Below are 24,941 nucleotides of genomic sequence, written 5' to 3' on the forward strand. Positions count from 1 at the left end.
TCCTTGGCTCTCTTGTAGAGTGTATCCATTGTTTTCAGTGCCATGATGTCCTTGAGGAGCAGATTCAATGCATGAGCAGCACAGCCAATGGATGTGATGTGAGGGTAGGACTCCTCCACTTCAGACAAAGCATACTTCTGGTTGGAGGGGTGTATGCTGGGCGAAGAACATTCAGAAATCTCTTCCAAAACACATTGCCTGTGAGCATCAGAGGTGAACAAGTTGCATACACAGCTCGAGCAAGACATTCATCAGCATTTCTGACTACGTTCCCCCATTGAGTCAAAAAAATCTGATTCCAGGAGGACCATTAGCTGTTGCTATCAATAAGTTGTCTGATTCATCATTTTCACCTCGAATAGAGGTAGAGGGACTTTTGTCAGAGGTTGCTTGTTGTGATCGCTGAGGGAACTTTATGGACTTGGCCAGATGATTCTGCATCTTTGTTGCATTCTTCACATATGATTTGGCACAGTATTTGCAAATGTACACAGCTTTTCCTTTTACATTAGCTGCAGTGAAATGTCTCCACACATCAGATAGTGCCCGTGGCATTTTCCTGTAAAGATTCAATTTTTTTTGGTAAAAAACAACAAATACAGTTCCATGTACAGATAAATAGTTAAGCAGTTAGATTAAACAACTCCTTTGTAAGATAAATGTTTTAAAATTAAACGTGTGTTAACAGGTGAATTAACACTCAGTTAGCAGGCTCAAGCAAGCTAAAACCCACATGGTAGCAAAAACTAAGTAGCAGAAATTGTTAAGTTAGAAATGATTTAAACACACTTTGCTGTAGGCTACTATTTACTAGTTAACAAAAAATCATGTATGTCATAAAATATATTCACCCCACCCATTATTGTATCAAAACTTAACCAGAAAGCATGTAGTCCTTGGCGCAGACAGTGTAGTAGTGTGGGATCAATAGCATCTCATTAGTGTGCAAGATCTTGAGAATCAGCTGTACATGTGATGGAAGAATGCACTGTGCATGCAGAGGGTTACAATTCCATTGAATTGGGGATAGTTTATCCAAAATATGCCACGAGACCTAGAATTGCCTTGTGTATCCCACAAAAAAAGGTTCACTGTTATAAGCTAACTTCTAGACAACTGCTTATCATGGTCGTCTCAAATAACTAATCTATGTAAAGATAATAATAATATTAAAACAGATTCAAATAAAATCAAAATCAAACTTCTTTGATGAATTTAAGAAACATTCCAGGGCATGGAAAATGTCAGGAAATTTCCCGGAAAGTTTCGACCCTCTGCAACCGTAACCACTATTATTGAAGACGGAATGAGTCCATGCAACTTATTATGCCATTTGTTAAGCACATTTTTAGACTTTTAAAACTCACCTCACTGTGATTGATCAATTTGAAAAAAGAAGTTCAACAGCAGGTTGAAACTGAGTGTAAAACATGGTCATTGTGGATGTTCAATTATATTCTTCTTACTATAAAATCATATAAAATAATGGCATGGGACTTATAAGCATATCTTGTCAGCTAATTAACTAGCCTACAGCCTATGGCATGGAGCATAGCCAGATAACATACAGTAGGCCAACTCATTCTGTTCTTCTGAAATACATTTTCTTCATAACATAATGTTTCTTTAGACCTGACTAAAATAAATAACGGATTTATAGTGATGGTGTATATTCAATTGATTTATTATACATTTTTACATGTAGATGTTCCACAGGCGTCATCAGCGGCTTGTATTCTGTTTGCTTGGAGGCCTGGAGATACTAAACATGTTTATGATAATTAACTGTCAATTACCGTGACACCGGCAGTCTTTTGCATAACCGCCACAGCCCTAATTGTGTGTACATTTTGAATTCAAGTTGTAACACAACAAAATGTGGAAAAAGTTAAAGGGTGTGAATACTTTCTGAAGGCACTGTTTAAGAACAGATTTTAATAAGATTTCATGTTGCTAAAACGCTGTCAATTCGACTTTAAATTTTTTTTGTGGACTGAGAGGATTCCTTCCATTTTGTATTTGTATTTATTAAGGATCCCCATTAGTTCCTGCTAAGACAGCAGCTACTCTTCCTGGGTTCCAGCAAAAATTATGGCTGTAATATACTTTCTAATACAAAAAATGTTTCTCATTAAAATACATTTTACAACCGATTTCACAATTCATTAAATGTGTGTCCTTAGGCCACTACTCTACTACAACACACAATCCAGGTGTACGTGTGTATAGTGTGTTTGTACCTGTGTGTGTGACTCTTCATAGTCCTCGCTGTTCCATTTATATTAGTATTTTTTAAATCTGATTCTACTGCTTGGGTCAGTTACTTGATGTAGAATAGAGTTCCATGTAGACATTCACGATACAGACATTCTTTAAAGTCATACATGGCTACTTGGCTTTGAGTCCAGACACTGCAGAACATACCTCTGTTTAATACCCTGTAGTGAGCTTCCCTTCCACACGGTAGTACCATCATGAGTTCCCCTATTAGACCTAGAGTCTACGTCCCAAAACGGCACCCTATTCCCCACAGTGCACTGGGGCTCTGGTGAAAAATAGTGCACTGTGTAGGCAATATTGGCATTTTGGGACGTTACCAGAGATTACCCAACCCAGTCCTTCAGTTCAATGTGGACGTCTTCAACAAATAGATAGGACACAAAAAAGCAATGCTAGCCTATTTAATGTTTACATCTCTCCATTTCTCCATCCCTCTCTCTCTTTCTGTCTCTCTCTCCCCCCACTGAAGCGCTCTCCATCAGTTGGGCCAACTAGCAAAGGCAGACGTGTAAGCTAAGCAGCAGCTCTGTGCTTGTTATTTTGTCTGTGCCCAATCATCTTCTGAATCTCAATCCGGTCTTTTGCATGAATGGGAATACATTGTCTGTGTTGTGTTGATTGTGTGCATGGGAAAAAGCAACCTTGGACTTTCAAATAAGTTATATCAAATGCTTCCTTGTAAGGAGTCTGTTACTGCACTGGCCTGCACTGTAGTCCCCCAATTAGCTACAGTAGCCTAACCTATATGTTGTTGTCCTCCAAGATTTCCCCAAACCAAAAGCATGGTGTATGGTGGTGCTGTTCTCTCTCGTGGTACAGTCAGCATGGTCAATGGGTTATGTGTAGCGTTCCTGTCATGTGCATGGTTCATGCGTTTGTGGTCCAACCTCTAGGCTTCCTAATGACCATTGACCAATGGGATGGTCAGTCCTATATCTACTATGACCACAATCCCCATTTACCTTTATAGTACTGTGCATCTACCTGGTTCAATGGATTTCTTGCTTTTCCCTCTAAGCATGGATGGTGCTTTTTGGTCCCTCTTGATTTCCTTACTTTCTACCAACTCCCTAACACCATGGCTGCATTCCAGCTGAGATATCAGCTGATGTAAGAAGGGCTATATAAATACATTTGATTTGATTTAACAGACATACCCTGTCCCCTCAGCCCCCAAATGAAGTGGAACCTTCTGATGATGCATCATGACGTCTGACGAGTTTACACTTGCAGGGCGAGGGAGGAAGGAATGATTTTTAAATTGACCACCCTTAGCCGGAAATTCGTCACTCGTTCGTCCCGCGACGATTGTGTTTTCAGCCACCGGTAGCTTGTGGGTGCTTTATATGCGCTACAGTCAATTATGATTGCGTGTCTACTTATATTAACTATATCATTATTAATATACGCTTACTGTATGATAGCTAGCAAATGAATTAGCTAACTAACGTTAGCCTGCCTAGCTGGAACTTCTGATGAAGGAAAATGTTTTATTTCTACAATTTCCAAAAGATAACCAAACAAAAACATTACTTTTACGAGAAGTGTTTGTGCATTAGTAGCACAATTTCTAACTTATTTACATTTGTTTTTACTTACACTTGTATGTTGATTCCATATTGATGTTGAGGTTTTAAGTTTTGGCAGACTTTTCTTAGCGGATGTACAATCGTCGCAAATTGAATTATGGGGCCCCGAAGTGAACATAATTGTACACCTGCAAACTCCATTGAAAATGAAGGCTGCGTGGCTTACGTTGCAAACTTCCCTTGCTTGGCTAATCATTTGGACCGACGACAAATATGGCCGCGGGGATTTTCCCCCAAGGGCATTAGGCGAGGGTAAGTGGAGGAGGGTGTGTCTTTGAGTTTGAAACACAGCCCTTGTTTTCCATGTCCTGTAACTCCTTTTATTCTTTCTTTTTACCTCTCTCTTTTCTCCAGGGGGACTCGGTGGATAACTTCACTCCCTCCAACACCCCATCCAGGGACGAGGACTCCAAAAAGTCTCGCTCACGGTCGCCCTCCATGGCCAGCGACGTAGAGCCCATTGAGGTGAACGCTGACCTCTGAACTTTGACCACTATGCTGGTTTCCCGGCCATATATTAAATACAAGGTATATATTTTGCTGTACTCAAATCTATCTCTCTTCTCCCACACTCCAGTTGATAGACCACCCCCCACGCACAGTCCATACCCCCACCTTGCGACCAGGAGGCTATGGAAGTATCGGCCGCTCATCACCCAAGGTAAGACCTGACATCCTTCTTGACTTCCCAAATATTGTTGTACTGTTTTAACCACAGTCAATACTTAAATAAAATGTGTGTGTGTGCGTGTACGCAGCCTTTCTGTATTTGTCCTATGTGTTTTGACCGGCTGTCTGTTCTCCTCTGTTTGTCCCCTGCAGCCCAAAGCCCACCAGTTTGTGGTGAAATCCTTCAATGCTCCCACCAAGTGTAACCAGTGCACTTCTCTGATGGTGGGACTCATTCGCCAGGGCTGCACCTGTGAAGGTAGGAGAACAGGGGAGAAGGGGATTGATAAACGGGGGAGGAGGAGAAGAGAGGGAGGAGACAGATGGGAGAATGGGGATAAAGGGAGGAAGACTGGGATTTGAGAAAAGGGAGTGAAGGAAAACGAAATGGAAGGAGGAGAAGAAGGCAGGCTGCTAGGATGGAAGCAGGAAGAGTGAAGTGGGACTAGACCGACGTGGCAGTACATTCTCTTTTAATGCTTGACGTGGTTATAAATGGATAAAACCCCTCATTCTCTCCTGTCTCGTCCTGTAGTGTGTAACTTCTCGTGCCACGTGACGTGTGCTGACAAGGCTCCAGCGGTGTGCCCCGTGCCACACGACCAGACCAGGGGACCGCTGGGCATCGACCCTCAGAGGGGCATTGGCACCGCCTACGAGGGACACGTCAGAGTACGTATGACACAGAAGATTGTTTTTGTTTATGCACTCTTTCAAAAACTTTTGGTTGAAATGTCCTGCTGGAATAACTCTCTACATGTGAATTAAAGTGGACATTTAAAAACGTCTATCTTACCTTGTATGTATAGCCTCTCTATCTCAGGGGCTGACCTAGGTGTGTTTGTGAGGTTTGCCTGTTAACGGTGTGTGTGTGTGTAATAAAATATGTCTCTGTAGTACTGGGATGGAAAAAAACCCTGCACAACCAATAGCTCCCCAAAAAAAGGGTTGGGTCTATGTGGGAGACTAAAGTGTTTGTCTGTCCCTGTGTGTGTTCCCAGGTGCCCAAGCCCACAGGGGTGAAGAAGGGTTGGCAGCGGGCGGTGGCCGTGGTGTGTGATTTCAAGCTCTTCCTGTACGAGCTGGGAGAGGGCAAGACCACGACGCCCAGTGTGGTCGTCAGTCAGGTCATAGACATGAGGTAAGGACTACAACCTGAGCTCTGTCTGAACTACAACTCCCATTGATGGGAGAGAAATGGCTGCTTATCATAATTACCTCTGGGTTTAGTTCTTTAGTTCACTCTCTCTCCTTTTTTGAATTCCAGGGATGAGGAGTTTTCAGTCAGCTCTGTTCTGGCGTCGGACGTCATTCATGCCAGTCGCAAGGACATCCCATGTATATTCAGGGTTAGCCTTTTATTAATGAATACATGCATTTATACATTCATACGTTTACTCCCCCACCTTGTTCCACAGTCTTCAGATTTCTCAGATTTTAACAATACTTTTGCTTTTGTTGTGGGAGGCCGTTCTGAAAGCTGTCTCCTCTCTTAGTACCTCTGACCTCTTACCCCTCCAGGTGACGGCATCCCAGCTCTCCCCCTCCTCCAGTCACAAGCCTTCCATCCTGATCCTGGCCGACAGCGACCACGAGAGGAACAAGTGGGTGGGGCTTCTCAACGAGCTGCAGCGCATCCTCAAGAAGAACAAGCTGAAGGAGCGCTTCGTCTACATGCCCAAAGAGGCCTACGACAGCACGCTACCGCTCATCAAGACCACACAGTCTGCCGCTATTATAGGTTGGTGGAGGACACACACACACACACAGCCTCTTTATTTTGGCCATGTAGTACTGAAGTCAATATAGGAACATGAACAAAACTCTATCTGACTTTAGTTTGTAGTGTAGATCCATTACATGTTGAGCTGCAGTCTCCCTCTGTCATTACCATGGTTCTAAAGACTGCAGAACAGGTGCACCTTTGGCCATGCAGTAGACTGAATCAAATGTCCTCTTGTTGTTTTCTCTTCAGATCACGAGCGTGTTGCCCTGGGCAACGAGGAAGGCCTTTATGTCATCCATGTCACCAAAGATGGTAAGACTTTAGTACCCACCTGGAGATGAGACTTTAGGACCCACCTGGAGATGAGACTTTAGGACCCACCTGGAGATGGTGAGACTTTAGTACCCACCTGGAGATGAGACTTTAGGACCCACCTGGAGATGAGACTTTAGGACCCACCTGGAGATGAGACTTTAGGACCCACCTGGAGATGAGACTTTAGGACCCACCTGGAGATGAGACTTTAGGACCCACCTGGAGATGGTGAGACTTTAGGACCCACCTGGAGATGGTGAGACTTTAGGACCCACCTGGAGATGAGACTTTAGGACCCACCTGGAGAGGTGAGACTTTAGGACCCACCTGGAGATGAGACTTTAGGACCCACCTGGAGATGGTGAGACTTTAGGACCCACCTGGAGATGGTGAGACTTTAGGACCCACCTGGAGAGTGAGACTTTAGGACCCACAGGGAGATGGTGAGACTTTAGGACCCACCGGGAGATGGTGAGACTTTAGGACCCACCGGGAGATGGTGAGACTTTAGGACCCACCTGGAGATGGTGAGACTTTAGGACCCACCTGGAGATGGTGAGACTTTAGGACCCACCTGGAGATGGTGAGACTTTAGGACCCACCTGGAGATGGTGAGACTTTAGGACCCACCTGGAGATGGTGAGACTTTAGGACCCACCTGGAGATGAGACTTTAGGACCCACCTGGAGATGAGACTTTAGGACCCACCTGGAGATGGTGAGACTTTAGGACCCACCTGGAGATGGTGAGACTTTAGGACCCACCTGGAGATGGTGAGACTTTAGGACCCACCTGGAGATGAGACTTTAGGACCCACCTGGAGATGAGACTTTAGGACCCACCTGGAGATGAGACTTTAGTACCCACCTGGAGATGAGACTTTAGGACCCACAGGGAGATGGTGAGACTTTAGGACCCACCGGGAGATGGTGAGACTTTAGGACCCACCGGGAGATGGTGAGACTTTAGGACCCACCTGGAGATGGTGAGACTTTAGGACCCACCTGGAGATGGTGAGACTTTAGGACCCACCTGGAGATGGTGAGACTTTAGGACCCACCGGGAGATGGTGAGACTTTAGGACCCACCTGGAGATGAGACTTTAGGACCCACCTGGAGATGGTGAGACTTTAGGACCCACCTGGAGATGGTGAGACTTTAGGACCCACCTGGAGATGGTGAGACTTTAGGACCCACCTGGAGATGGTGAGACTTTAGGACCCACCTGGAGATGGTGAGACTTTAGTACCCACCTGGAGATGGTGAGACTTTAGTACCCACCTGGAGATGGTGAGACTTTAGTACCCACCTGGAGATGGTGAGACTTTAGGACCCACCTGGAGATGGTGAGACTTTAGGACCCACCTGGAGATGGTGAGACTTTAGGACCCACCTGGAGATGGTGAGACTTTAGGACCCACCTGGAGATGGTGAGACTTTAGGACCCACCTGGAGATGGTGAGACTTTAGGACCCACCGGGAGATGGTGAGACTTTAGTACCCACCTGGAGATGGTGAGACTTTAGTACCCACCTGGAGATGGTGAGACTTTAGTACCCACCTGGAGATGGTGAGACTTTAGGACCCACCTGGAGATGGTGAGACTTTAGGACCCACCTGGAGATGGTGAGACTTTAGGACCCACCTGGAGATGGTGAGACTTTAGGACCCACCTGGAGATGGTGAGACTTTAGGACCCACCTGGAGATGGTGAGACTTTAGGACCCACCTGGAGATGGTGAGACTTTAGGACCCACCGGGAGATGGTGAGACTTTAGTACCCACCTGGAGATGGTGAGACTTTAGGACCCACCTGGAGATGGTGAGACTTTAGGACCCACCTGGAGATGGTGAGACTTTAGGACCCACCTGGAGATGGTGAGACTTTAGGACCCACCTGGAGATGGTGAGACTTTAGGACCCACCTGGAGATGGTGAGACTTTAGGACCCACCTGGAGATGGTGAGACTTTAGGACCCACCTGGAGATGGTGAGACTTTAGGACCCACCTGGAGATGGTGAGACTTTAGGACCCACCTGGAGATGGTGAGACTTTAGGACCCACCTGGAGATGGTGAGACTTTAGGACCCACCTGGAGATGGTGAGACTTTAGGACCCACCTGGAGATGGTGAGACTTTAGTACCCACCTGGAGATGGTGAGACTTTAGGACCCACCTGGAGATGGTGAGACTTTAGGACCCACCTGGAGATGGTGAGACTTTAGGACCCACCTGGAGATGGTGAGACTTTAGGACCCACCTGGAGATGGTGAGACTTTAGTACCCACCTGGAGATGGTGAGACTTTAGGACCCACCTGGAGATGGTGAGACTTTAGGACCCACCTGGAGATGGTGAGACTTTAGGACCCACCTGGAGATGGTGATGCACTTCACCCATTATGCAGTTGAATTCTCACCACATGTTAGCCATCACAGTGGAGAAGTTTTTGACAACTCTCTGCCCCCTCTCTTCTCCTCTCCCCCCTCCTGACTTTCTCCCTCTCCTCTCCACCCGTCCTCTTTCCCTTCCTCTTCTCCTTCCCTCCTCTCACCTCTCCTGACCTAACAGAGATGATCCGTGTTGGGGACAATAAGAAGGTCCACCACATTGACCTGGTCCCCCAGGAGCAGCTCCTAGCGGTCATCTCCGGCCGTAACCGCCACGTCCGTCTCTTCCCCATGGCCGCGCTGGACGGACGGGAGATGGACTCCTACAAGCTGGCCGAGACCAAGGGCTGCACGGCGCTGGTGTCCGGCTCCATCCGAAACAACTCCTTCACCTGTCTGTGTGTGGCCATGAAGAGACAGGTCATCTGTTACGAGGTGGGTGGTGTGTGCAGGAAGGATGGGGTTGGTGGGACTTTTACAAGCCGTTTTACTCTTTCGTGTGTTACAAATTATGTAATATAACTTTGCTCATAAAATATATTTTAAACAACTTTATAGGCTCTTTATGGGATTATGAAGGGTTGATTAAGCCTAAAAATATTAAAGAATTAACTCATAAAATAACAATATGGTGGTTCTATGTCTCCCAGGTGAACAAGAGCAAGGCACGTCACCGCCGGCTGCAGGAGCTCCAAACCCCAGGTCCCGTCCAGTGGATGGGTCTCCTGAGCGAACGGCTATGTGTGGGCTACCAGGCTGGCTTCACGCGCTACAGCATCCACGGGGACTGTGCCCCGGTCAGCCTGTTGCACCCCGAGGACCACACCCTAGCCTTCATATCCCAGCAGGCCCTGGATGCGCTGTGTGCCGTGGAGATCTCCTCCAAGGAACTGCTGCTCTGCTTCTCAGCCATAGGGGTCTACGTGGACTCGCAGGGCCGCCGCTCGCGCCAGCAGGAGTTGATGTGGCCCGCCGTGCCCAACTCCGCCTGTGAGTTCTGAACCAGCACAACTGTGCTAGAGGCCAATTCTGCCACTTTTCAACCTCGTATTCACTATCCAGCACCATACCAGTGTCTTCATGTGTGAAACAGTGTGTTTTTATGATCTGTGGTTAAAAAGAGAAGAAGAAAGGTCCTAAAAAAAATGCTTCTCTGTGACATCACTGGGTAGGATTAAAAGTAAAAAGAATGTTAATATTCAAAACCTGCAGTGAGTTTCTAGCCCAAGGGAAGGTATTGTCTTGCTCACCACGTCACCACACATTTCATAGCGTTTGAAAATCACTTTTTAAAATGTTTCAACTTTTGATGATGTAATCGGGTATAACTTTGTAACTATGTTGACACTGGGATTGTGCTGGAGATAATCAAAATGAGGTTGAAAAGTGGTGGAGTTGCCCTTTAACCTTTTCATAAACCAAGTGTTTTATATAAGGTTTTATTTATTTTTTTTTAGTTTTATTTCTCCACTGTTTACAAACAACAGGAACAAAATCAAACAATGCATATTGCCTGTGAATATGTTGAAAAATATGGTGTGGATGTGATGGACTGTCAGTCCTTGCTTCTAGAGTGTCTGTCAGTGAATTTGTGAGGGGTTACATTTCACAAGCTCCACCCCAAAGCACCCTGGGGTCTGCCGTTTTGCTGAAAAACCAATCCCAGAATGCACACTACCGTTCAAAAGTTTGGGGTCACTTAGAAATGTCCTTGTTTTTGAAAGAAAAGCACTTTTTTTTTGTCCATTTAAAATAACATCAAATTGATCAGAAATACAGTGTAGACATTGTTAACAATACAGCTGATTTTTTTAATGGAATATCTACATAGGTGCACAGAGGCCCATTATCAGCAACCATCACTAATGTGTTCCAATGGCACGTTGTGTTAGCTAATTCAAGTTTATCATTTTATAAGGCTAATTGATCATTAGAAAACCCTTTTGCAATTTTGTTAGCACAGCTGAAAACTGTTGTCCTGGTTTAAAGAAGCAATAAAACTGTCCTTCTTTAGACTAGTTGAATATCTGGAGCATCAGCATTTGTGGGTTCGATTACAGACTCAAAATGGCCAGAAACGAATAACTTTCTTCTGAAACTCGTCAGTCTATTCTTGTTCTGCGAAATGAATGCTATTCCATGCGAGAAATTGCCAAGAAACTGAAGATCTCGTACAACGCTGTGTACTACTCCCTTCATAGAACAGCGCAAACTGGCTCTAACCAGAATAGAAAGAGGAGTGGGAGGCACCAGTGCACAACTGAGCAAGAGGACAAGTACATTAGAGTGTCTAGTTTGAGAAACAGACGCCTCACAAGTCCAACTTCATTAAATAGTACCCGCAAAACACCAGTCTCAACGTCAACAGTGAAGAGGCGACTCCGGGATGCTGGCCTTCTAGGCAGAGTTGCAAAGAAAAAGCCATATCTCTGACTGGCCAATAAAAAGAAAAGATTAAGATGGGCGAAAGAACACAGACTCTGGACAGAGGAAGATTGGAAAAAGTGTTATGGACAGATGAATTTAAATATGAGGTGTTCGGATCACAAAGAAGAACATTGGTGAGATGCAGAAAAAATGACAAGATGCTGGAGGGGTGCTTGACTCCATCTGTCAAGCATGGTGGAGGCAATGTGATGGTCTGGGGGTGCCTTGGTGGTGGTAATGTGATGGTGTGGGGGTGCCTTGGTGGTGGTAATGTGATGGTCTGGGGGTGCCTTGGTGGTGGTAATGTGATGGTGGTGTGGGGTGCCTTGGTGGTGGTAATGTGATGGTCTGGGGGTGCCTTGGTGGTGGTAATGTGATGGTCTGGGGGTGCCTTGGTGGTGGTAATGTGATGGTCTGGGGGTGCCTTGGTGGTGGTAATGTGATGGTCTGGGGGTGCCTTGGTGGTGGTAATGTGATGGTCTGGGGGTGCCTTGGTGGTGGTAATGTGATGGTCTGGGGGTGCCTTGGTGGTGGTAATGTGATGGTCTGGGGGTGCCTTGGTGGTGGTAATGTGATGGTCTGGGGGTGCCTTGGTGGTGGTAATGTGATGGTCTGGGGGTGCCTTGGTGGTGGTAATGTGATGGTCTGGGGGTGCCTTGGTGGTGGTAATGTGATGGTCTGGGGGTGCCTTGGTGGTGGTAATGTGATGGTCTGGGGGTGCCTTGGTGGTGGTAATGTGATGGTCTGGGGGTGCCTTGGTGGTGGTAATGTGATGGTCTGGGGGTGCCTTGGTGGTGGTAATGTGATGGTCTGGGGGTGCCTTGGTGGTGGTAATGTGATGGTCTGGGGGTGCCTTGGTGGTGGTAATGTGGGAGATTTGTACAGGGTAAAAGGAGTCTTGAAGAAGGAAGGTTATCACTCCATTTTGCAACGCCGTGCCATACCCTGTGGACGGCGCTTAATTGGAACCAATTTCCTCCTACAACAGGACAATGACCCAAAGCACAGCTCCAAACTATGCAATAACTATTTAAGGAAGAAGCCATCAGCTGGTATTCTGTGTATAATGGAGTGGCCAGCACAGTCACCGGATCTCAACCCTATTGAGGTGTTGTGGGAGCAGCTTGACCGTATGGTATGTAAGAAGTGCCCATCAAGCCAATCCAACTTGTGGGAGGTGCTTCAGGAAGCATGGGGGGAAATCTCTTCAGATTAACTCAACAAATTCACAACTAGAATGCCGAAGGTCTGCAAGGCTGTAATTGCTGCAAATTGAGGATTCTTTGACGAAAGCAAAGTTTGAAGGACACAACTCATTTCATGTATGTTTTCATGGAATACAAGGACATTTCTAAGTGACCCTAAACTTTTGAACTGTAGTGTAGCTTTAAGCCTGAAGCTGACGTTGGCCTTCTTTCTCCTCACCAGGTTACAACGCCCCCTACCTGTCAGTGTACAGTGAGAATGCTGTGGATGTGTTTGATGTCAACACCATGGAGTGGATTCAGACCATACCATTGAAGAAGGTGAGAGTATAGGACTGCAGATGTAGCGGAGGGCCGTTAGTCGAATTGGTGTGTGCGCATGGTAGGTTTAACCTTTGACCCCGTTGTATCTTCCTGAAGGTGCGACCTCTGAACCCTGATGGATCCCTGAACCTCCTGGGTCTTGAGACAGTGAGGCTCATCTACTTCAGAAACAAGACGGCAGGTCAGTGACACACAGGATAGGCATCTAGACTGCAGGTCAGTTAGGAGAGGTACACATCTCAATGATTGTAATTCTCATTCTAATGGTCGTATTCCACAATAGGATTGTCGTGATTTTATGGTGTTGCTGTTGTTGACGACGGGGTCCATCTTGTTAATATTCCAGAGGGTGACGAGTTGGTGGTTCCTGAGACGTCGGACAACAGCAGGAAGCAGATGGTTCGCAGCATGAACAACAAGAGACACTTCTCCTTCAGAGTCCCTGAGGAGGAGAGGATGCAGCAGAGGAGGTACACTACATAGTACATACTACACGGGGCACACTATGTACAGTGCATTCGGAAATTATTCAGAAATTTCAGACCCCTTGACTTTTCCCACATTTTGTTACGTTACAGCCTTATTCTAAACTGGATTAAATACATTTTTTCCCTTATCATTCTACACACAATACCCCAAAATGACAAAGCCAAAACAGGTTAGTAAAAATGTTGGCACATTTACTAAAATAAAAAACAGATACCTTATTTACATAAGTATTTAGACCATTTGATATGAGGCTCAAAATTGAGCTCAGGTGCATCCTGTTTCCATTGATCATCCTTGAGATGTTTCTACAACTTGGAGTCCACCTGTGGTAAATTCAATTGATTGGACATGATTTGGAAAGGCACACACCTGTTTTATATAAGATCCCTCAGTTGACAGTGTCAGAGCAAAAAGCAAGCCATGAGGTCGAAGGAAATGTCCGTAGAGTCACAAGACAGGATTGTGTCAAGGCACAGGTCTGGGGAAGGGTACCAAACATTTTTTGCAGCAGTGAAGGTCCCCAAGAACACAGTGGCCTCCATCATTCTTAAATGGAAGAAGTTTGGAACCACCAAGACTCTTCCTAGAGCTGGCGGTGTGGCCAACTGCGCAATCGGGGGAGATGGGCCTTAGTCAGGGAAGTGACCAAGAATCCAATGGTCACTCTGACAGAGTTCCTCTGTGGAGATAGGAAAACCTTCCAGAAGGACAATCATCTCTGCAGCACTCCACCAATCAGGCCTTTATGGTAGAGTGGCCAGACGGAAGCCACTCCACAGTAAAACGCACAACATTCTGCTTTATTGCCAAAAGGAACCTAAAGACTCTCAGACCATGAGAAATAAAGATTCTCTGGTCTGATGAAACCAAGATTGAACTCTTTGGCCTGAATACCAAGCGTCACATCTGGAAGAAACCTGGCACCATCCCTACGGTGAAGCATGGTGGTGGCAGCATCATGCTGTGGGGATGTTTTTCAGTGGCAGGGACTGGGAGACTAGTCAGGATTGAGGGAAAGATGAACGGAGCAAAGTACAGAGATATCCTTGATGAAAACCTGCTCCAGAGCTGTGGACCTCAGACTGGGGCGAAGGTTCACCTTCCAACAGGACAACGACCCTAAGCACACAGCCAAGACAATGCAGGAATGGCTTCGTGACAAGTTTCTGAATGTCCTTGAGTGGCCCAGCCAGAGCCTGAACCCGATCGAACATCTCTGGAGAGATCTGAAAATAGCTGTGCAGCGACGCCCCCCATCCAACATGACAGAGCTGGAGAGTATCTGCAGAGAGGAATCTGAGAAACTCCCCAAATACAGGTGTACCAAGCTTCTAGAGCCATACCCAAGAAGTCTCGAGGCTGTAATCGCTGCCAAAGGTGCTTCAACGATATTATTTCATTTTTTGGTCTAAAACCTTTTTTTTTTTTTTTTTCATTATGGGGTATTGTGTGTAGATTGAGGGGGGGAAATTTCATCCATTTTAGAATAAGACTGTAAAGTAACAAAATGTGGAAAAGGTCAAGGGGTCTGAATATTTTCTGAATGCACAGTAGTAAACACTACATAGTGCACACTACATAGTAGACACTGCATTGTACACACTACATAGTACACACTATAGATGCTTCTTATTCAGAGACCCAGAGGATGAGAGACAGCAGCAGAGGATATACACTGCTACACCCTACGTAGTACACTTCTCCTTCACTCTCCACAGGGACATTCAGTGAGCTGATCTGTATGTGTGTCTTGTGTAGGGAGATGCTGAGAGACCCAGAGATGAGGAACAAGCTGATCTCCAACCCCACCAACTTCAACCACGTGGCCCACATGGGACCTGGGGACGGCATCCAGATCCTCAAAGACCTGCCCATGGTAAGACCACTACAGTCCATATCAGTCTGCTTTAGTCTATACCAGATCCTCAGTAAAGACTAGAGGTCGACCGACTATGATTTTTCAACACCGATGCCGATTATTGGATGACCCAAAAAAGCTGATACCGATTAATCGGCCAGTTTTTATATATATATATTTGTAATAATGACATCCGCCCCCGTCTTTCTCTCTCCTCATCCGTCCCTGTCGGTCTCTGTCCTCTCTTGTCTTAACGCAGAACGTGCGTGTTCAGGAGAGTCGTGCTGCAGGCTTCAGTGGCTCCGTGTCCATCCCCTCCATCACTAAGAACAGAGCCGAGCCGGGACGGTCCATGAGCGCCAGCAGTGGACTGGGCATCCGTAAGTGCCACACTACCAAACACACTAGGCTAGTAGGCTTGATAAATAACAAAATATTGTATAATAAAAAGGGGATTAAAAAAGCATTGTAAAATATAGGCCTGGGTAGTGAAATGGAAGTGCTTGTTACTTGTGAAAAATGGAAAGTAGATTTAAATGCATTTGTATTGTATTGACTGATACAAATGATTCTCTTCCATTCCTACCTCCCCCTCTCCCCTTCTCTGTCCCTCTCTCTCCCCAATCCTCTCTTTCTTCCCCCATCCCTTTTTATTTTTCTCTCTCTCCAGGTTCATCATCTCAGAATGGCAGTGCGTTGAGGAGAGAGCTGTCTGGGGGTAGCTACAGCTCTAAGCGCCAGACCATGACCTCTCCCTCCGAGAGCTCCTTGTCCTCCGGAGGGGGTATGGACGGCTGCAGCAGCGACGCACCCCTCTCCCAGTTCGACAGAGAGGTACGTGACCAGCCTAGCGTACTCCCTCCCTAGGGTGCCTGGGTGAAGTGCACTTGATTAAGGCTAATAAAACTCAACTACTAACAATTGGGTAGAATTGTGTTGAATCAGCTGAATGTCTCAGATGATAGACCATTAGGACTTGAAGTTGTTCTCATATCTCGTAGTGTACTGAGTTGTATTTTGGTTGTGATAGTTAAATGGATGGGTCTGAAACCACGTTTTAATGAATCATTTGAGCACAGTTGCTCTAAATATGACAAGGATCTCTCAGGTGAGAAATCGTGCCATATCAATACACAGAGAGTAAAAATACTCTAGCTGGTGACCAATGACGTGGAAGACCTATAATATAGAATATATCAAACATATACATATCAAAGTGTTCCCCATAACTCTGCCACCACCACCCAGCCTCCGTGTTCTCGTGCCTCTCGCCCTTCGCCTCATCCCATCCCTTCCTCAATCCGATTGGTTCCTGGCACCGGCATGCTAGCCCCACCACAGCCCCTCACAGGGAACTCAATCGGCCCCCTACCCAACCCTGACCCCAGCCACCCCCAATGGTTATCTGCACATGGACTCCCTTCTCCCACCCGCAGCCTCAACCACCCACCCAGCCAGGTGGAGCTACAATTCACCCTTAACTACTGATTCAGGATCAGATAGTTCTTCATCCCCCTAATGGTTCAGGTTAGATTTGGGGTCTAATAATCTGATCCTAGATCTGTGGTTAAGAGCAATTTTTACCTCCAGCATCTAGCCATCCTCCAGCAGTGATTCTAGCCTTAGATAGCCATCCTGCCTTTGGTTCCCTCTTCTGGCCTGGCTGTCTACCATACCAACCCCCTCCCTCTGACCTGGCCTGGCTGTCTACCATACCAACCCCCTCCCTCAGACCTGGCCTGGCTGTCTACCATACCAACCCCCTCCCTCTGACCTGGCCTGGCTGTCTACCATACCAACCCCCTCCCTCTGACCTGGCCTGGCTGTCTACCATACCAACCCCCTCCCTCTGACCTGGCCTAGCTGTCTACCATACCAACCCCTCCCTCTGACCTGGCCTGGCTGTCTACCGTACCAACCCCCTCACTCTGACCTGGCCTGGCTGTCTACCATACCAACCCCCTCCCTCTGACCTGGCCTGGCTGTCTACCATACCAACCCCCTCCCTCTGACCTGGCCTGGCTGTCTACCATACCAACCCCCTCCCTCTGACCTGGCTTAGCTGTCTACCATACCAACCCCCTCCCTCTGACCTGGCCTGGCTGTCTACCGTACCAACCCCCTCCCTCTGACCTGGTTGGCTGTCTACCATACCAACCCCCTCCCTCAGACCTGGTTGACTGTCTACCATACCAACCCCCTCCCTCTGACCTGGCCTGGCTGTCTACCATACCAACCCCCTCCCTCAGACCTGGTTGACTGTCTACCATACCAACCCCCTCCCTCAGACCTGGCCTGGCTGTCTACCGTACCAACCCCCTCCCTCTGACCTGGCCTGGCTGTCTACCATACCAACCCCCTCCCTCAGACCTGGCCTGGCTGTCTACCATACCAACCCCCCTCCCTCTGACCTGGCCTGGCTGTCTACCATACCAACCCCCTCCCTCAGACCTGGCCTGGCTGTCTACCATACCAACCCCCTCCCTCTGACCTGGCCTGGCTGTCTACCATACCAACCCCCTCCCTCAGACCTGGCCTGGCTGTCTACCATACCAACCCCCTCCCTCAGACCTGGCCTGGCTGTCTACCGTACCAACCCCTCCCTCAGACCTGGTTGACTGTCTACCATACCAACCCCCTCCCTCTGACCTGGCCTGGCTGTCTACCATACCAACCCCCTCCCTCAGACCTGGCCTGGCTGTCTACCGTACCAACCCCCTCCCTCTGACCTGGCCTGGCTGTCTACCGTACCAACCCCCTCCCTCAGACCTGGCTGACTGTCTACCATACCAACCCCCTCCCTCAGACCTGGCCTGGCTGTCTACCGTACCAACCCCCTCCCTCTGACCTGGCCTGGCTGTCTACCATACCAACCCCCTCCCTCAGACCTGGCCTGGCTGTCTACCGTACCAACCCCCTCCCTCTGACCTGGCCTGGCTGTCTACCATACCAACCCCCTCCCTCAGACCTGGTTGACTGTCTACCATACCAACCCCCTCCCTCTGACCTGGCCTGGCTGTCTACCATACCAACCCCCTCCCTCTGACCTGGCCTGGCTGTCTACCATACCAACCCCCTCCCTCTGACCTGGCCTGGCTGTCTACCATACCAACCCCCTCCCTCAGACCTGGTTGACTGTCTACCATACCAACCCCCTCCCTCAGACCTGGCCTGGCTGTCTACCATACCAACCCCCTCCCTCAGACCTGGTTGACTGTCTACCGTCCCCCCCCTCAGACCTGGCCTGGCTGTCTACCGTACCCCCCCCCAGACCTGGTTGACTGTCTACCGTACCCCCCTCCCTCAGACCTGGCCGGGCTGTCTACCGTACCCCCCAGACCTGGTTGACTGTCTACCGTACCCCCCTTCCCTCAGACCTGGCCTGGCTGTCTACCGTACCCCCCCTCCCTCAGACCTGGCCTGGCTGTCTACCGTACCTCCCCCTCCCTCCGACCTGGCTGACTGTCTACTGTCCCCCCCTCCGACCTGGCTGACTGTCTACCGTTACCCCCCCCTCAGACCTGGCTGACTGTCTACCGTTACCCCCCCTCCCTCAGACCTGGCTGACTGTCTACCGTACCCCCCCCACTGTTCCTCATACCTGGCTGGCTCCATCGTGATTTGCGCCTGCCCCCATCTCACCCCCCCCCCAGCTCTCTCCTCTACGCACCTCCAGCCCCAGCATGTTGTTCTCTGGGCTGGGCCGCTGAGTCTGTAACTCTTACCTCTCCAGTGGCAGGCGGTCTCGCCATCGGAGAAGACCCCTGATCTGAAAAGGGCTTTAAGGACCCTGCTTAGTAAGATGAAGGTAATGTCAGCACACACACATATACAACCAACCCAGACACACTGTATCCTCAACCATACACACACACACACACACACACACACACACACACACACACACACACACACACACACACACACACACACACACACAGTTGTGAAGCTTTGCCCCAAAGCCACCATCAGTCCCCCTCCTGTCCACTGCCCTATTTCAGCCCTAATAGCATCTGATGGCTATGTCACAGATGCCCTGCCCCCCCCTTGTCTCTGGCTAGAGGGGCGTTGCTCGTCCCCCTCTCCCCTGGCCTGCTCTAGTGTGGCTCCGCTCTTAAGTTCCTGATTTGGTTTTCAGAATAGTGTGTCACCATCCTACCCTGCATGTGTTTGTCTGTCTGTTTCCATATTGTCCCCCTGGGGCCTAACCCTGTGGCCTAACCCTAACCCTGTGGTCTAACCCTAACCCTGTGGTCTAACCCTAACCCTGTGGCCTAACCCTAACCCTGTGGCCTAACCCTGTGGTCTAACCCTGTGGTCTAACCGTAACCCTGTGGCCTAACCCTAACCCTGTGGCCTAACCCTAACCCTGTGGCCTAACCCTGTGGCCTAACCCAAACCCTGTAGCCTGCACGTTACCCAAACCCTGTGGCCTTACCCAAACCCTGTGGCCTAACCGTAACCCTGTGGCCTAACCGTAACCCTGTGGCCTAACCGTAACCCTGTGGCCTAACCCTGTGGCCTAACCCTGTGGCCTAACCCTGTGGCCTAACCCTGTGGCCTAACCCTGTGGCCTAACCCTGTGGCCTGCACGTTACCCAAACCCTGTGGCCTTACCCAAACCCTGTGGCCTTACCCAAACCCTGTGGCCTTACCCAAACCCTGTGGCCTTACCCAAACCCTGTGGCCTTACCCTAACCCCATGGCCTAACCCTGTGGCCTAACCCTGTGGCATAACCCTGTGGCCTGCACGTTACCCAAACCCTGTGGCCTTACCCAAACCCTGTGGCCTTACCCTAACCCTGTGGCCTAACCCTGTGGCCTTACCCAAACCCTGTGGCCTTACCTAACCCTGTGGCCTAACCCTGTGGCCTGCCCATAACCTTAACCCTCCTGTTGTTTGTTTCCCCGTTATAGCTGATTATAAATCCATAATAATCCATATATTATCAACTAATGTTGTTAGATATTTTTATCAGTTCTATATATTATTGAAACAATGTTGCGATTGTTTGTGAGAATGCCAACAGGTGTGGTTCCCGTAGGGGAAAGATTCTGTTGGGGAAAGGTTCCCGTGGGGGTTGCCATGGAAGCCAAGAAGGTGTGTGTGTGTGTGTGTGTGTGTGTGTGTGTGTGTGTGTGTGTGTGTGTGTGTGTGTGTGTGTGTGTGTGTGTGTGTGTGTGTGTGTGTGTGTGTGTGTGTGTGTGTGTGCTCAAACACACATGCATGTGGGAGTCTGGGAGAGGAAGTGTCCGTCTGATGAATGGGCATGTGCCTGAATTCAATATTATACACTAATTGTAGTCACACCGCAGGTGTACAAAAGTTAAATAAAACACCCAAAATGTAATGAAAATCATCATTTATTTTGTGTGTTCAGATGCCCTGTGTGGACAAAGTCATGGAACCTTATGACAATCAGGTTAAATTAACTACATTTTTCAGAGAGAAAAACGTGTAAATCGGTCCAATTTGACCGGAACAAAGCAGGAGGGTTAACCCTGTGGCCTAACCCTAATCATGTGCCATAATCCTTAACTCTGTGGCCTTCCCCTAACTCTGTGGCCTTCCCCTAACTCTGTGGCCTTCCCCTAACTCTGTGGCCTTCCCCTAACTCTGTGGCCTTCCCCTAACTCTGTGGCCTTCCCCTTATACAAACCCTGTGGCCTGCCCCTTATACAAACCCTGTGGCCTGCCCCTTATACAAACCCTGTGGCCTGCCCCTTATACAAACCCTGTGGCCTGCCCCTTATACAAACCCTGTGGCCTGCCCCTTATACAAACCCTGTGGCCTGCCCCTTATACAAACCCTGTGGCCTGCCCCTTATACAAACCCTGTGGCCTGCCCCTTATACAAACCCTGTGGCCTGCCCCTTACACAAACCCTGTGGCCTGCCCCTTACACAAACCCTGTGGCCTGCCCCTTACACAAACCCTGTGGCCTGCCCCTTACACAAACCCTGTGGCCTGCCCCTTACACAAACCCTGTGGCCTGCCCCTTACACAAACCCTGTGGCCTGCCCCTTACACAAACCCTGTGGCCTGCCCCTTACACAAACCCTGTGGCCTGCCCCTTACACAAACCCTGTGGCCTGCCCCTTACACAAACCCTGTGGCCTGCCCCTTACACAAACCCTGTGGCCTGCCCCTTACACAAACCCTGTGGCCTGCCCCTTACACAAACCCTGTGGCCTGCCCCTTACACAAACCCTGTGGCCTGCCCCTTACACAAACCCTGTGGCCTGCCCTTTACACAAACCCTGTGGCCTGCCCCTTACACAAACCCTGTGGCCTGCCCCTTACACAAACCCTGTGGCCTGCCCCTTACACAAACCCTGTGGCCTGCCCCTTACCCAAACCCTGTGGCCTGCCCCTTACCCAAACCCTGTGGCCTGCCCCTTACCCAAACCCTGTGGCCTGCCCCTTACCCAAACCCTGTGGCCTGCCCCTTACCCTAACCCTGTGGCCTGCCCCTTACCCTAACCCTGTGGCCTTACCCTAACCCTGTGGCCTGCCCCTTACCCTAACCCTGTGGCCTTACCCTAACCCTGTGGCCTTACCCTAACCCTGTGGCCTTACCCTAACCCTGTGGCCTTACCCTAACCCTGTGGCCTTACCCTAACCCTGTGGCCTTACCCTAACCCTGTGGCCTTACCCTAACCCTGTGGCCTTACCCTAACCCTGTGGCCTTACCCTAACCCTGTGGCCTGCCCAACCCATGTTTCTGATAATAACCATTACTGTCTGTTCTGACTGATTTGATTCATTGAAAGATTATCAGGAATATACTATGGATACTGTGGCTCTCCTCTCTCATAGGTCATTATAGTACCTCTGTGCCAGCTACAGTAGTGCTGTGGTGGACAGTTGTAGCGCCCACAGCCGAAGCCTACTGTAGAAATAGCCATAGAAGTGAAACATTGTTTGTGAAACAACTGTTTTCTCTGTGAGAAACATCTCCCTCACTCTACCGCCCTTAAAGTTGTGAAAAATTCCCTTAACTATCCTAAAATTGCCAGGTTTTCCAGAAATCCTAGTTGGAAGATTCCCGGAATCAGGATGAAATGAGCAGGACATTTCTGGAAAACCTGGCAATTTTGGAAAGTTACTGGAATATTGAAACCCTACTACCTCCCTTCAATGAAGGAGGGAGACGCTCTCAAACCTGGTTTCCCTAACTAGTGTCTCAATGCTGTCCACTACATTACACTGTACTATAGTAGGCATGGCATATCATTTTGGAGGACCAACAATGTATGCAGGCTTTTGTTCCACCCCAGCACTAACACACACACACACACACAATCTTGATAAACTAATTGTGGTATAGCTTCAAGACCAAGCTTCAGAAAGTATTCAGATCCCTTGACTTTGTTATATTACAGCCTTATTCTAAAATGGATTAAATGTGTGTATATATATATATTTTCAGCAATCTACACACAATACCCCATAATGACAAAGCAAAAACAGGTTTTTAGAAACATTTGCAAATTATTCAAATTAAAAAACAAATACCTTATTTACATAAGTATTCAGACCCTTTGCTATGAGACTTGAAATTGAGCTCAGGTGCATCCTGTTTCCATTGATCATCCTTAAAGTTCTACAACTTGATTGCAGTCTGTGGTAAATTCAATTGATTGGACATGATTTGGAAAGGCACACACCTGTCTATATAAGGTTCCACAGTTGACAGTGCATGTCAGAGCAAAAACCAAGCCATGAGGTCGAAGGAATTGTCCGTAGAGCTCCGAGATAGGATTGTGTCGAGGCACAGATCTGGGGAAGGGTACCAAAAAAATGTCTGCAGCATTGAAGGTCCCCAAGAACACAGTGGCCTCCATCATTCTTAAATGGAAGAAGTTTGGAACCACCAATACTCTTCCTAGAGCTGGCCGCCCGGGCCAAACAGCAATCGGGGGAGAAGGGCCTTGGTCAGGGAGGTGACCAAGAACCTGACGGTCACTCTGATAGAGCCTTCCAGAATGACAACCATCTCTGCAGCACTCCACCAATCAGGCCTTTATGGTAGACTGGCCAGACGGAAGCCACTCCTCAGTAAATGGCACATGACAGCCCGCATGGAGTTTGCCAAAAGGCACCTTAAAGACTCTCAGACCATGAGAAACAAGATTCTCTGGTCTGATGAAACCAAGATGAAACTTTTTGGCCTGAATGCCAAGCGTCATATCTGGACGAAACCTATCACCATACCTACAGTGAAGCATGGTGGTGACAGCATCATGCTGTGGGGATGTTTTTCAGCGGCAGGGACTGGGAGACTAGTCAGGATCGAGGGAAAGATGAATGGCGCAAAGTACTGAGAGATCCTTGACGAAAACCTGCTCCAGACCGCTCAGGACCTCAGACTGGGGCAAAGGTTCATCTTTCAACAGGACAACTTTCCACAGGACAACGACACTAAGCACACAGCCAAGGCAACACAGGAGTGGCTTCGGGACAAGTCTCAATGTCCTTGAGTGGCCCAGCCAGAGCCGGACTTGAACCCGATCGAACATCTCTGGAGAGACCTGAAAATAGCTATGCAGCAACGCTCCCCATCCAACCTGACAGAGCTTGATAGGATCTGCAGAGAAGAATGGGAGAAACTCCTCAAATACAGATGTGACAAGCTTGTAGCGTCATACCCAAGAAGAATTGATGCTGTAAGGCTCCCGAGTGGCGCAGCAGTCTAAGGCACTGCATCTCAGTGCTAGAGGCGTCACTACAGACCCTGGTTTGATCCCGGGCTGTATGCCAACCGACCGTGATCAGGAATCTCATAGGGCGGTGCACAATTGGCCCAGCGTCATCCGGGTTAGGGGAGGGTTTGGCACGGGTAGGCTATCATTGTAAGAATTTGTTCTTAACTGACTTGCCTAGTTAAATAAATGTCTATAAAAAATTCATTTTTTTCCCCCCGCTGCCAAAGGTTTTTCAACAAAGTACTGAGGAAAGGGTCTGAATACTTGTGATATTTCAGTTTTTAATTTTTAATTAATTAGCAAGAAATTCTAAACTTGTTTTTGCTTTGTCATTTGGGGGTATTGTGTGTAGATTGATGAGGGGAAAAAACAATGTAATACATTTTTGAATAAGGCTGTAACGTAACAAAATGTAGATAAAGTCAAGGGGTCTGAATATTTTTCGAAGGCACTGTATGTGTTGATTATTTGAACCAGGTGCGTTTTGAGCTGGGCTGGAACTTAATGGGTCCACGGCCACTGACTGCTGAGTACTGTAGTAGTAGACAGCAGACCAGACCTCATGTAGGCGCTTTGCTCCAACTAGTCACTTCCGGTCAATCGAGCTGCTCATTGTCTGTTGATGTGGAAGGTTTCCAGCGCTTTAAGTCCTTGTTGCCTAGCGCTCCATGTGATTGATGGGATATGAAGTGACGTCACCATGTCCACACCAGCAGACACACACACACAGGTCCCTGAGGACTTGTTGACCAGCCTCAATCTACTGGAACTCATTGGAGAGATCAGTTGTGTTCAGTAGACATGAATTGGAGAAAACCACATTTTTTTTAAACGAGAAACTATTGGCCTTCTTTTTTCAGATAAGTTCAGGTAGTATCCCATCCAATGTTTCACAGCATTACATGCCTACTGATTGTGACCCTAGCCTGTTCTGTGGTTAGCTGTGAGAAGAGTATGACA

At 48.2% G+C, this 24,941-nt stretch overlaps 1 protein-coding gene across 10 annotated transcripts in view; it reads left to right on the forward strand.

The window, feature by feature from the left end:
- The window catches only part of LOC106608118 (serine/threonine-protein kinase MRCK alpha), a 113,277-nt gene that overhangs the window by 84,805 nt on the left and 3,531 nt on the right, over window positions 1-24,941 (forward strand). For 7 of the 10 annotated variants that reach the window (XM_045721031.1, XM_014205845.2, XM_045721030.1 and 4 more), the window contains 18 exons: window positions 2,750-2,788; window positions 4,224-4,334; window positions 4,447-4,530; window positions 4,692-4,797; window positions 5,074-5,210; window positions 5,540-5,679; window positions 5,806-5,887; window positions 6,060-6,279; window positions 6,514-6,576; window positions 9,151-9,404; window positions 9,620-9,959; window positions 12,825-12,922; window positions 13,022-13,106; window positions 13,272-13,395; window positions 15,173-15,290; window positions 15,532-15,652; window positions 15,943-16,106; window positions 19,006-19,080. In XM_045721031.1, the coding sequence (XP_045576987.1) occupies window positions 2,750-2,788; window positions 4,224-4,334; window positions 4,447-4,530; window positions 4,692-4,797; window positions 5,074-5,210; window positions 5,540-5,679; window positions 5,806-5,887; window positions 6,060-6,279; window positions 6,514-6,576; window positions 9,151-9,404; window positions 9,620-9,959; window positions 12,825-12,922; window positions 13,022-13,106; window positions 13,272-13,395; window positions 15,173-15,290; window positions 15,532-15,652; window positions 15,943-16,106; window positions 19,006-19,080 (2,361 nt within the window). The remainder of the gene's footprint in view (window positions 1-2,749; window positions 2,789-4,223; window positions 4,335-4,446; window positions 4,531-4,691; window positions 4,798-5,073; window positions 5,211-5,539; window positions 5,680-5,805; window positions 5,888-6,059; window positions 6,280-6,513; window positions 6,577-9,150; window positions 9,405-9,619; window positions 9,960-12,824; window positions 12,923-13,021; window positions 13,107-13,271; window positions 13,396-15,172; window positions 15,291-15,531; window positions 15,653-15,942; window positions 16,107-19,005; window positions 19,081-24,941) is intronic. The other 3 variants (XM_045721034.1, XM_014205849.2, XM_014205848.2) reach the window with 2 other exon arrangements.

The sequence above is a fragment of the Salmo salar genome, chromosome ssa06 (genome assembly GCF_905237065.1).
Source record: "Salmo salar chromosome ssa06, Ssal_v3.1, whole genome shotgun sequence".
Lineage (NCBI taxonomy): Eukaryota > Metazoa > Chordata > Actinopteri > Salmoniformes > Salmonidae > Salmo > Salmo salar.